Below are 13,159 nucleotides of genomic sequence, written 5' to 3' on the forward strand. Positions count from 1 at the left end.
GTAATATAGAGCATTATGTAGAATTTTATTGATTAAATTCTATGGATTCGAAGACAAAAATTATCAAGGAAACGAAACGAATATTCTACAGGCTCATCCGCTCTTATGTTTTAATTTTTATTTTATTTCTTTCCTTTTGCTTTTCAGCATTATCGCTGTTAGAAATCAATACACGCATGGTATTTATCGTACATCCGTTTCACTAATGTAATTTTGCTTCAAACGTATTTCTCAAGCTCTTAATTGCAGATTTTTATGCATTCAATTATTCTGATCTTTGGTTGAAAGGCTCTAAATAGGCAAGATTTTACAGTCTACGTATTCATATTTTAGACGAGAATTAGAAATCTCACTGCTTTTCCTTGTTCCTCCAAAGTCCAGCGAAAAGGAATCCTTGAAGGCCATGAAAAAGACTTAGGTAATTAGTTGATTAATTGAATGGCAAGGTAAAACTATGGAGTGTTACCGGAATGATCAAAGGAATAAGACAGAACTTTTATTCCTCGTGTCGTTCTTCACTAACGCGAACGCATTTTGAAGATCAACCGGTAAGTGTTAGTAACATAGGGCGTACCATTAATACAAATCTTCACCGTCAGACAACTCTTGTTCTTTCAAGGACTAAGATTTTAGGACAAGAAATTAAGCCAACGAACCAGCATAAAGAAGTTTGAAACAAAGACTTGTACTACGAACGCCAGACAGAACGAAACAACCAGGGCTCCGGACTCAGAGAAAACTCGAAACCTCATGACAACCTAAAACTTCTAGCAAGAAACATTGCCGACAGGACACTTGCTCTCTTTCTCCTGCAGAATTGCACACATTAACGAAGACAATTTTAGACAGTGTTTTCCTTCGATGCTTTGTGATCTTTTGGTATCATCTTGGACATGAAATGAGGGCTGTCTGTGGAACTTCAAATGTCCTTCACAATAATGACGTAAGTGACCCAAATTTAGAGTATGTGTTGTGACCACTCTCAACATAACTATTCTTGCGTCACCTCAAGGTAAGAATTTTCATATGTCAGTTCGAGTTTTAGCTAATGCTATCTTCATAATTGTTTCCCCAAACTTGTCAGAATGACTGCGCACAACAACTTTGGAGAAGTTGATAGGGATAATGAATGCCTTGCTATTTTGAATTTGTATATTCGGGTATAATGAATTATTACACCAGTTTCCAATTATCTTTAAGTTTAAGTTCTAGCTTTTACTGCAATCACTATTACCAGAAGGAAATTCAGAAGGCATTGTAAAGAGATCAGACTTCTCTAGGAAAAGCCCAAACAAGATATAATCTTCATAACATGCCTTATTCCATTCCTTTCAACAGGCATTCCTTGTACCTTTTATTTTCTTAAACATCTTTGTAATATTTAACTGAAAGTTAAATGTTAAATTTATAGATGAAGTAGAAACAACTATAAATAAAAAGCTTAGTACTCACCGCAGAACATATGGTCATCTAGGAAGTGCTTTCGGAAGTTACTATTTCCACCCTGAAAGTAAAAGGGCTCTCCTAAAGAAATTTTTCCAAATGTTAATTTCTCAGACTTCCATGTTGATCTTAATCAAGAAATTCAATATTTAATAAAAACCGGACGAGAAAATGGTTTTCAAAAATCTTTATTACTAAAATGATACAAGCAGATACAACAGTAAATCACCAGCCTCCACCAGTAACAAACAATAGAGGTTAGGATGGACAAATGGATTGGCGTCCCTCTGATTCCACATATCTCTGCAAAGATTAAGAAGATATTACAGAAGTAACATTAAGATTTCAGAGATTCTCCCTAGATCTATTGAGAAAGATATGACAAGTTTCAAAGTGTATTTCTCTGACTTGCAATAATGTAATGTTATCTATCTTGTCAAGTGTAATGCGGAAAAATATACATAGGCCAAACGAAGAGATATATCTATATGAGAATAACCGAACACATCCGTACATTTAAGTCCCGTAATCCACAGGAGTTGTCCAGATTAGTAGCCCATCTCAGAGAAAACAACCACAATATTTCCAATTCATATTTGTTGAAGAAAAGAGAAACAATGATAGAACGTAGAATTAAAGGAGCTTACTATATTTATAAAGAGAGGTCTGCACTTAATTTAGACAGAGGTGATATAAATACAATTTGGAGTGATCTTTTCAGCACGTATTTACGTCGGTTGGAAAGAAACACTGAAACAGTGAACACAAACAGTGAACAGTGATCCGTAAGTGGTGAACAAACATGTGTACAACTTTTTGACGAGAAGTAATTTACTTCATACTTTCTACTCCTTTTAACCTGACTTTTTACCCATCTAAGTTTCTCTCTCATTTTTAGCTGAGGATGAAAATAGTAATTTCCGAAAGTGTTTTTAGATGAACATTTGTTCTGCGGTGAGTACTAAGCTTTTTATGTATAGTTATTTCTAAATGTAATCACTGCTCGTAATAAATAGTGATATATAATTATGAGTAAAGTTTTCATATAAAAATATTGTGTAAATATTTTCACAATTTTCGTTGTCGCATTTGTATGATTCTATATTCTAATATTGTTTTCTAAGTTGTAAATATTAAATATTTGAAATATATTTTCATTTTTCAATTTATATACCTTTAAGTTATGAATATTACATTTTATATTCATAAGTTAAATATGTATAAATAGAAAGAAATCAAATGTAAAATGTATTCTTTTCTATTTATTTTCCTAGGTGGGCAGTTGGTCCTGCGATTGTTAATGCGTATTATAATCCACAGGTTAATTCTATTAGTAAGTATTCCATTAGTAAAATTTTTAAAAAACTTGAAATCATAATACATAATATAATAATTGGCAACTTTTTTTAACACTAAACAAAATCCATATTTATTTCGTTTAGTTTCGATTATATTGTTACAAATTGTATCCAACAGCATTATTGTAGCAATAAATTTAATCCTGCAATTAGATTAGTTTTAAAAGTTTTTGATTTTAATTTATGAGAGGTTCAAATACTATATGCATCCAAACGTTTATATAAATAGGTAGGTAATTGAAAAGTTTTGTACTTAATACATTTCTTTTCACTTATTTATTTAATTTTACACAAAGTTTTCAGTACATCATATGGTTATTTAATTTTGAAAAATAAATGTATAAATTCACAGGATAACATAATATAAAGTATTACATATTTTTTTCGTAGCTGACTTCTAAAATCATAACACATAGTGAAAATATTTATGTCACGTGGTAAGAAATTGAAATTAAGAAACGAATTCTGTAGACAGTAATTAGTAACTTCCCCTTTTCATTCTACCGTATCAATTTTATGAATATTATTTAAATTCAAATGCGCGTTAATAGTGTTTCGTTACTAACAGTACTGTACTTATCGTTTATCTTAAACAAACTAAAATAAGTAATATCGTATATTCTTTTGCAATTTATTACATTGATTGAATCTTCTCTGAGAACAAAAATAAAATTCTCGTAAAATTATATCCCATTTCTACACAATTTTGTAGCATTATTACTTGCTTGAAGTCTATATTTAATTATAGACGAGCATCAGATGTTAATATACAAAAAAAGACTCCCAATTTTTACAAGCTCTGCTTATTTTATGTTAGAGAATGATATGCTATTGTAGATTTATTCATGTTAAAAAAAAGTTATTTTATTAGCTTCATTATAGAAGGAATATCGATATTAGAGGGGAAAAATGCAGTTTTATCCTCCCGATAAATACTCTGAGAATACAGTTAATATTGTATATATTAACTGTACAAAAAATTTCAATAAGTTACCTGACTCACTAAAGCAAAATAAATCATATTCTATGTTTAAATTTGCTCTTCACAAGTTCTTAGTAGAGAAGTGTTACTACTCGGTAAATGAGTTTTTTGAAGACAATGTATAAATGTATTTTGTTAATTATGTTGTGAATGTGTAAGCTTATAAAAGTCATAGTTATGAATGTATTTATCTTTTTTGTAAATTTTTATAGCATATATATATATATATAATTATTTTGTAATTTTGACAACTGTATGCGTACTCGAGAATACTCTCATTTGTATGCAAAACAGGCAAATAAATAAGTAAATAAATAAATAAATAAAAGAATGGATTACATTTGATCAACCATGTATAACGGTTGCTCGGTACTCTACGTGCAAAAGAATTACCAAATTACTTTCATTATGAGGGAATTACCAAATCACATTCAGCTTCTCCAAACTTTAGATATATGATACCTTGACACCATCTTATAAATCTTCGTTTGATCAATCTTGATCAACATTCTTGTAGAAACATAATGATATTTAAAGAGATGCACTTGACCTCTCAAATACTAAAATTTAAATTTTCCCGAAATCGGGGTAATCCACTTTTGAAATTTAAATTAATATTTAAGATACGGTGGAATTTAGAAATCTGCAGAAAGTGTGACCACGTTAAAGCTTTAGTTTCGTTAAAGCCTTGAATAAAGAGTTGAGAAAAAGACTCATAAAATGTTTCGTGTGGAGTATTGTTCTGTATGGGTTGGAGACAGACATTACGCAAAAATGATGAAGAAACGACCGGAATCTTTCGAAATGTGGGGGTGGAGAAGAATGGAGAGAATTAGCTGGGCCGAGTGGAGAGGGTGTTAGAAATGGTGGGGGAGAAAAGAACAATTTTAGATATTATTAAGAAGAGGAAGAGAAACTGGTTGGGACATTGGCTAAGAAGGAATTGTGCCTATGAGGGACGTGCTACAGGGTATGGTAGCAGGAAAGAGAGGGAGAGGGCAAAGGACACTACAATTAATGGACTATATCAAAACAGAGAAATCGTACGTAAAAACGAAGAGGTTGGTGGAAGACCGTGAGGCATGGAGCTTCTCAGTTTCAGCAAATGATCTGCCAATAATGACAGAATACCTATGATGATGATGATTTTACTAGTCAAAATAAAATGAAACATATATATAATTGTATACTTTTCGGGTCCCCGTCTGGAGGCGCGAATTACACTATGTCGCAACGATGCAGATAAAGAACCATAGACTAGATTTACCAATCCATCAAATAGTTACATCGATTCTTTCTAGTTGAGAGTTAAAGTGGATACATGTTGACACTAGCATCACTTATTAGAATAGCCATTGAAATAACTGCTTGATGGATTTGGTACAATGCTAATGGTTTCAAGTTACTCTACAACGTTGCCTCATAATGAAATTTTGATTCGCCATAGCGGGTGAAGGGAGCCCCGAAGGATATAGTATTATATACCATTTTCGCTTTATTTTGACTTGAAGAATAACGTTCTTTTGTTCGTGGGTGCCATTTTCAGAACACCCGATGTATATAATAGTCTACCTTTTAGTATTTATTTTTTTCTTTTTTAAGGAAATTAACTTGCTACTAAATTTTCCTTGCAGCATTTCCAGCAGGTATTCTTCAGCCCCCATTTTTCAGGAAAGGACGAGTAGAGTAGGTATTCAAAACTATTTGTTTTTAAAATCATCTTCATATACAAATTTTTATATTATTTAATCAATTATTATTAAAATTATTTAAAAAATATTTGAATAAGAGTTTGAATATATGTTCGTGCAATATTAAAAAGAAAAAAAGTTGTTCGTTATTTAAATAAGAATTTTTAAAAAGTGTCCGCTATCCTAATGAGCGTTTGAAAAATTCTTTATTATTCAAATAAGTATTTTAGTAATTATTATTAATAGTAATAATTATTTAAAAATTGTTAGATATTTCAGTAAGTATATGAAAAATTCGATTTTTTTTTAACATGTTCGAACTATTCTTGGGTGGTTATGTTATTCAAACTATTTTTCAAAGAAAATACTTAAGTATATATTTCAAATAGAAATAATGTAAGTAAAAGGCTAATATAGTCTCCGCAAGAAACAAACCGCAATACAGTGATAATATATTTCGAATATTCGAATATGATGCTGCTGGAATTTTTGTATAACTACTTAACTCTATAAAAATGAGCTATTTTAAACTTTATGAGCGTTAATTCTACAAAAATTCTTTTAAAAGATCTGAAGTCAAATAATTACATATTTTATATCTAGAGAATTAAGAAACTAGGTGAAGATATTTATGTATTATGTCAATAATTATTATACAAAGCAGAATTGCTCTAACACGTAATTGAATAATTTTGCACTCCCTCGCGTATAAATGGAAATTGTGTCACGAAACTGAACAGTGAGTGTAATCGTGTTGATGTTAATTTAATTTTGAAATAAAGTAATAACCTTAGCAAGTTGCCGTACATTCTGTAATTACGGATTTCAGCCTACCTAAATTACACCAACTGTTTAAAAAAAATGGTAGAAGGAAGTCAGAACTCGTTGACAGACTGGATAATTCAATATCAACATTTATGCAAAAGGGTACAAATTTTAAGTATTAAAACCATTATTAAGCATATTATTAAGCATGCCCCATCACGATTTATGTCAATTTAACATTTAGACAAGGAAGCCCTGCTAGATTAATTCTGAACTTAAATCTTCAGAACAACATCAGTAGAGCAAGAGTAACAAAAATTGAAGTAAAGGTCCAAATCTAGAAATTAATTTCTAAAGATTTCTTGTCATGGATTAGATGTTTGTCAATGTCGTCCCTTTTCTCAAATTTAGAGCAGAGAATAGCACTACATATGCAGGACCTTCATAAGTTGGAATACAAAATACTCATTATTTATCGTAATGACAATATGCTCGTGAACATAATCTACCTTATTTTTTAACTTATTTTATTTCTCGTATTGAAAATGTTAGTGATGTACTAAATGTAATGAAAAGTAATTTTGGAGTTTATATGTGTGTCTTGACTTTGAGACCCTTTACAATTATTTGGTACCATGAAAGCGGTTATGAATGAAGAAGTTGATATGACAGGGTGGTAGTATTTACCCCAAGCTTTTTAGACATGTAATCAAATATTTTATTATTTTAAACTTGGGCAAGAAGAGTTAATATAAGTGTTGAACATTTGATTCACCTTCGTTTTGCTGATAGCATTATTCTTAATGCAAGCAACATCGCAGAATTGCAAGGTATGATAGAAGAGTTTAATTTGAAGACCAAATATGGAAAATACGAAAGTTATTATCTGTAATAAGTTTGCTATAAGGTAAAGGAGATAGAAGTTGAAAATACGGAAACAAAAAGGTAAATACGTAGGCCTATCTCCAACAGCATCAGCATGAATATCAGCATTAAGAAAAAGATTAAAAGAGCAAGATCGATTAACACTTTCTGGCGTTCTACGCTATAGTTCCACAATCGCCCCACATATTCCACAACATATTCCTGCTTACCAATTTGAAAGTGCTGGTGCTGCTATTGTCCATGCTGTTTAAGTACATAAAAAAATGCTATATTTTGATCGAGCTATATTTTGATTTCGAAAAAGACAAAGTGTTTTATGATCCGTAACGCAGAAACGTCTCATGGGACATTTCTAGTACAATAAATTAATTTATTCTGTAATATTTAAAGTGAGAGAGGGGGAGTAAAGTATGCCGCCCCAAGGTTGCGTGCTGCTCTAGGCTATAGCCTACTCACCATAGGCTGTACCCTGCTCTAGGCTACTGCCTACTCGCCCTAGGCTGTATGCTGCTCTAGGCTTCAGTCTACTCAGCCTAGGCGTTAATCCAGGTTTGTAACAAGCTAGACTGAAATCCATTCAGAAAAAAAACTTCATGTTAGAAAGTAAAATGCTAACGTACGTATCCGAAGGGAGAAAATTTCAATTTATAGATTTTTGTGCTTTGACTCAGGGTTCGGAGAAGTGGAAACTACTTCAGACATTCATCTTGTATATAATACACAGCGAAGTGTTTATAAGCTATGAATAACCTGCAGAGTGGAAAAAAGAATTATCTGTGTATATCATGAACTTGACAGGAGTAACAGATATCAGGAAGAAACTGAAGTAACAGTGTGATGAACATGTTGCAAGAAGAAACTATGATCCGAGGACCAAAGCAATAAATTGAACTGAACGTTTGGTTTATTTCTCCTCGAATATATCATGTAGACTACAAGAAGACGAAGACAAATTATATAAGAATAGCGTAAGAAAAGGGAGGAAATTCCGAGAAAACCCATCAACTGATAATTACGCATAATGGCTATTATCTTTTCAGTTATTTATTGGTTTTATTTTGTAAATTCTTAAACAGAGGTCCGCTTCACTCTTTTCCTTCGGGTTGCTTCATGTAGACAACTAAAGAAAAAGGTTTAATAATAACTAAACCGAAATTGGTATATTTCACGAACCATAAAGCTCTTTGAAATTGAAAATGAATTTTAACTATAGAACTATGTTACAATGTTACAATGCACTAAAGCGAGGAATCATCCCAAGCCTCAGATGCTCCGCTATACGGTTAAATTAAAGATCATAAATAAATAAATGTTTAGCTTATATAAAGTATAAATCATACCTAGAACTATTTAATCGGTAGTCTAATGAACTAAAGTTTCCAATTACGTTACCAATTAAGTTTATAATCAGACCATCACTATTTTGGAGTAATGATTAATGTTACGTTTTACCATTTTAGAGCCCTCAATTACGGGAGCATAGGTGTTGTAATTGGTCATGAAATAACACATGGATTTGATGATATGGGTAAGCACAATTATTGCATAAACATATTTCGATGCTTTCCTTTAACAGTTCACAGTAAAACCTTAGTAATAAAAGAATAAATGGATATGTAGGGCAACTATAATTCTTCTGGACACACACACACACACACATATATATATATATATATATATATATATATATATATATATATATATATATATATATATCCATCTATCTATCTATATATCTATCAATGTGTGTGTGTGTGAGAGAGAGAGAGAGTTTTTTTAAGCTTAGACTGCAAAATATCCGGAGAAATAAGCATTGGACAAAAAAAATGTCCGAAATAAAAAGTTAGTATTTCAGAGGAGGAAATCCACCTGTGATAAAATTAGCTGCCCCTTATCTTCCTAGAGATGACGTGGAGCTAACTTTGAAAACTTAAATGGGAACCCCCATTTTTAATGGGAATTCCGATCCATTCTACTGGAAAGATAAGTAAGTTTTATTTGAAACTTTTTTTGATTCGTGATAGATGGCGCTGTAATCAATGAAAGGTAGTTTCACTAAAGTTTCATTAATTCGGAGCCACCACATTTCATTCCAGAATAAATTTGCGATAAACTCTACCAATCTTTTGTCTTAAACATTATCTCGAGTCGTGATGGGTGACGTGGAACATTGCTCTGTATTCTTCGTAAATTCAGATAATTTAAACGTAGCAATGCAATTAGGTGCAGCATGCAGTGGTAATCGTAGTTGAGTACCAAGCATTTTTTCGACTGCTTCTTTCCGAGGTACACAACTATGGTACCTTTCAAGGTTATCCGATATATTTTTTTTTCTATTTTATATAGTCACTTGTTTAATTGAGAAAGATATCAATTTAATTGTTAATCAAGAACTTTATTTATCAGTCACTTCAGTCGATTTATTTTTTTTATTACTTTTGAAGTGTATTTTATTTTACATTTTGGGTGCTACTGACACTACATTCAATTGGATATTTTTTTGCTACATTCGTTGAGTTGCTTCATTGTTTTGAATTATGTCCATTTGTTGTTTCTGAACTAGTTTTGCTTAGTTTCATGACTACGGAGAGATGCAACTGATAATATGCTTGGTAGACAACTACGATTACCACCACACGCTGCATCTAATTGCACAGCCACATTTGAATTACCTGAATTCATGCCAAATGCAGAGTAAATTTCCATGTCACCTGTTATGAGTCGAAAAAATAGTTTAATAAGAGATTAGTACTATTTATCGCTGATTTATTCTGGAATGAAACGTGGAAGTTCCCAATTAAAAAAAAAAAACCCTTAGTGAAACTAGTTTCCCTGATTACAGCTCCATCTATCACGAATCGAAAAAAAAAAATGAATAAAATTTACTTATCTTTTCACAAAAAAGATTCGAATCTGCAATAAAAACAGGGTTTCAATTTAAGTTTTTAGTTTCTCCACTGTATCCTCAAAAAGAGGGCGAGCTCTTTGTTTTAGCTTATTAATTTCATTAACACGCACGTCATCATGTTGTTATGAAAAGGTATTGGAGGCGCTATGTGCACTTCACCGAGAGCAATAATTAATAATTTGCTAATAATATAAACAAATTATTAATTTCATAACAAATAATAGGTCGAATTAAAACAACTACAACTTTCTCTAGCAGTATTTTTATAACAATATGAAGTAACCAAGGATGTTATAAATAGAGGATCTTCCCATATGTATCTTTATCCTATTAAATCGATGAAGCCAAAAAAACAACCGAGCATCGGCACGTCTGATTGGCTACTTTCGTTTCTGCCATCGTCTGATTGGTTATTTTCGTTTCCGCCATGATTGTTGACTCAAAACATTGCGATCCTATTGGGCGGAGTGGGCAGAGTAGGGGTAGCGAAACTGTGACGTATGGCTTCAAGATTTTGTTGTAAGGGCAGATTTTCTATTTTATAAGATCCTTGGAAGTAACTTACTAATTTATAATGTCTTAATTTCAATAAAACTTCGTTGTAATAAAATATTTTGTGATAGGGTGTATTGTAACATATTACAACGAGTCTCGTTGCTCGTAAAGACAAATGACATGAAATGTTTTGTATATTGTTTGCTAGTTCCTTCTTATCTCTCATCTGAAGACAATCCATTAATAATCGAAAAGGTTAAGGTGTATTTCGTTAGAGATTCTAAATGTGTAAATTTCGAGAGATATAAGATCCTTATATATTATTTGATGTTCATTTAATTTAAGCTATTTGTGAATTGAATATTATTACTTACGAATTACATAAATTTGCTGTTTCAAAACTGTATTTTTCAGGACGACAGAGTGATAAATATGGAAACCTTGCACAATGGTGGTCTAACAGCACTTTGCAAACATATCTCGAAAAGGCAGAATGCTTTATACACCAATATAGCAACTATAGAGTACCTGAATTATTTGATTTTGTTGAAGGACAAATGGATTTAATGACGGTAAGAAGGGAAAATATTTCTATCACTGTATTCATCTTACATGACGATATGTAAATCATAAAACAACCTCTCCTTTTAATTCTTTGTAATACTTACTTCTTGGTGTATTTTTGTCTACTGATTATTTGTGATCTTGTTCACAAGTCCGTAACTGATGATAAGAGCATCAATTCTTAACATGATAATGAAGTGTTATATATATAGGATGTTCTAAAAATGGCGCCCACGGACCACAGAGCACTATTCTACAAGTCATAGTAAAGCAATATATATATTTATTTGTATACTTTTCTGATCCTTGTCTGGAGACACGAATTGCTCTATGTGGCAACGTCGCAAATAAAGAACCATAGAGTACATCTACTAATCTATCAAATAGTTGCATCGATTCTTTCCAGATGACAGCTAAAGTCGATATAGATTGACACTAGCATCCCTTATTAGTGTAGCAATCGATTTAACTGCTTGATGTATTTGTAGAGTGATGCTAATGGTTCCAAGTTAATCTGCGACGTTGCCACATTGTGAAACTTTGATTCCTCATAGCGGCTGAAGGAGGCCCCGGAGAGCAAACCATCATATAACATTTTCGCTTAGATAGATAGATAGAGAGATAGATATTAAATAGAACACTTTCCATAAAATGTTACAGTAGAAACATATACATTCAATGTCTATCTGATGATGATATAAACGTTCATTATTTACTTGAAATTTTGTAAATCTTTTGAGTGAATTGCTATGTGATCTTAACAAAGTTTCTTACAATTTTTTAAAAGTGAAATAAAGTAGTAATTGATGTATATATAAATATATAGTTAGTTTGCTTCAGATATCATTTTAAGATACGTTTATCACTTGTCTTTAGCTACTGATTAGTATACATGTATCGAATCTTCATCCATACCGTAATTATTATATACATTTCATTTGTTATAAACTCTTTTATTTCGCAGTTTTTACACTTTACTTTTCTATTTTTTAATCCCAACTATGATTTTGTGGACAAGACCAAAGATAGAGTCAAAATATAAGAAGTGAATAAATAAATATTATAGAGAACTTTAGATACTTTTTAAAAAAAAAATGAAAATATTTCTTTTAATTTTACTGTAACACAAGAAAAAAAAGCTATCACTCACAGAAAATGTACTTATTAATTCATTGGATAAAATGGAAAACGTATTCTGTGGATAACATTTTCTTAATTTGTCTTTTAATTCTGCTACAGTAGTCCAGTCCCATCTTGGTGGAGTACGAAAATTTCCCAAACCTTTTTAACATTTTGCCTTATATGTGTACGTTGTATGTTATATATGTTGTTAGCGGACTTTTTAGTCTCGCAGACTAAACATAGGACAAATATGATTAGTCAGTACAGAGCCAAGGGCCAGGAGTCGCCGTTTGGAAGTCATCTTAGAGAAAAACCACTATTACCAATGATAGCTTAAAAATTAGCGTTGTTACAACATAGTAAAGATCTTTCTTCTATAGACGTGTTCAAATTATTAGACTCAACATTCAGTTTCTGAATATTTTACTGTTCTTACAATATTACGTCAGAAAACGCGTTTGAACTTAGTCCAAATTACTGCTCTGTAACTCTGTTCTAATTTCTTGTGGTCATTGCACATGCTTTTCAATGTCAATAAAACAAATGTGTACGTGACATTCAAATGTAATTACCATACAGTGTGTATATCCAAATTAGAAACAAAAAATGAAATCGAAAACTGAATAATCTCTCACGCAAAGATTAATATTTCGTATGAAATACTTTATTCTTTACTAAGTCTTCTATCCTTTGTGGCATACTGTGTACGCATTTAGCACATTTTGAATTCAATTCAGTATCATGATACCACAGACTGTTGATCCCCCTGATCAGTTGATGTTTGGTTGTAATATGCTTCTTTAGCTTTTCCTTCATGAAACTCCAAGGGTTTTCAATCGGGTTCATATCAGGACTATTGCCCGACCACGGAAGAACACTAATTTCGTTGTTCTCGAATAATTTTGTCACAGTTTTGTCCCGGTGGCATGAGACTCAATCATGCATA

General features: G+C 31.7%; 1 protein-coding gene across 1 annotated transcript in view; it reads left to right on the forward strand.

The window, feature by feature from the left end:
- Nucleotides 1-13,159, forward strand: part of LOC145670982 (neprilysin-1-like) — an 89,865-nt gene that overhangs the window by 67,839 nt on the left and 8,867 nt on the right. Inside the window, exons 14-17 of the mRNA XM_081739610.1 lie at nt 2,718-2,776; nt 5,418-5,469; nt 8,585-8,652; nt 10,942-11,099. Of these exons, the coding sequence (XP_081595736.1) occupies nt 2,718-2,776; nt 5,418-5,469; nt 8,585-8,652; nt 10,942-11,099 (337 nt within the window). The remainder of the gene's footprint in view (nt 1-2,717; nt 2,777-5,417; nt 5,470-8,584; nt 8,653-10,941; nt 11,100-13,159) is intronic.

The sequence above is a fragment of the Thermobia domestica genome, chromosome 15, assembly GCF_964235325.1.
Source record: "Thermobia domestica chromosome 15, izTheDome1.hap1.1, whole genome shotgun sequence".
NCBI lineage: Eukaryota > Metazoa > Arthropoda > Insecta > Zygentoma > Lepismatidae > Thermobia > Thermobia domestica.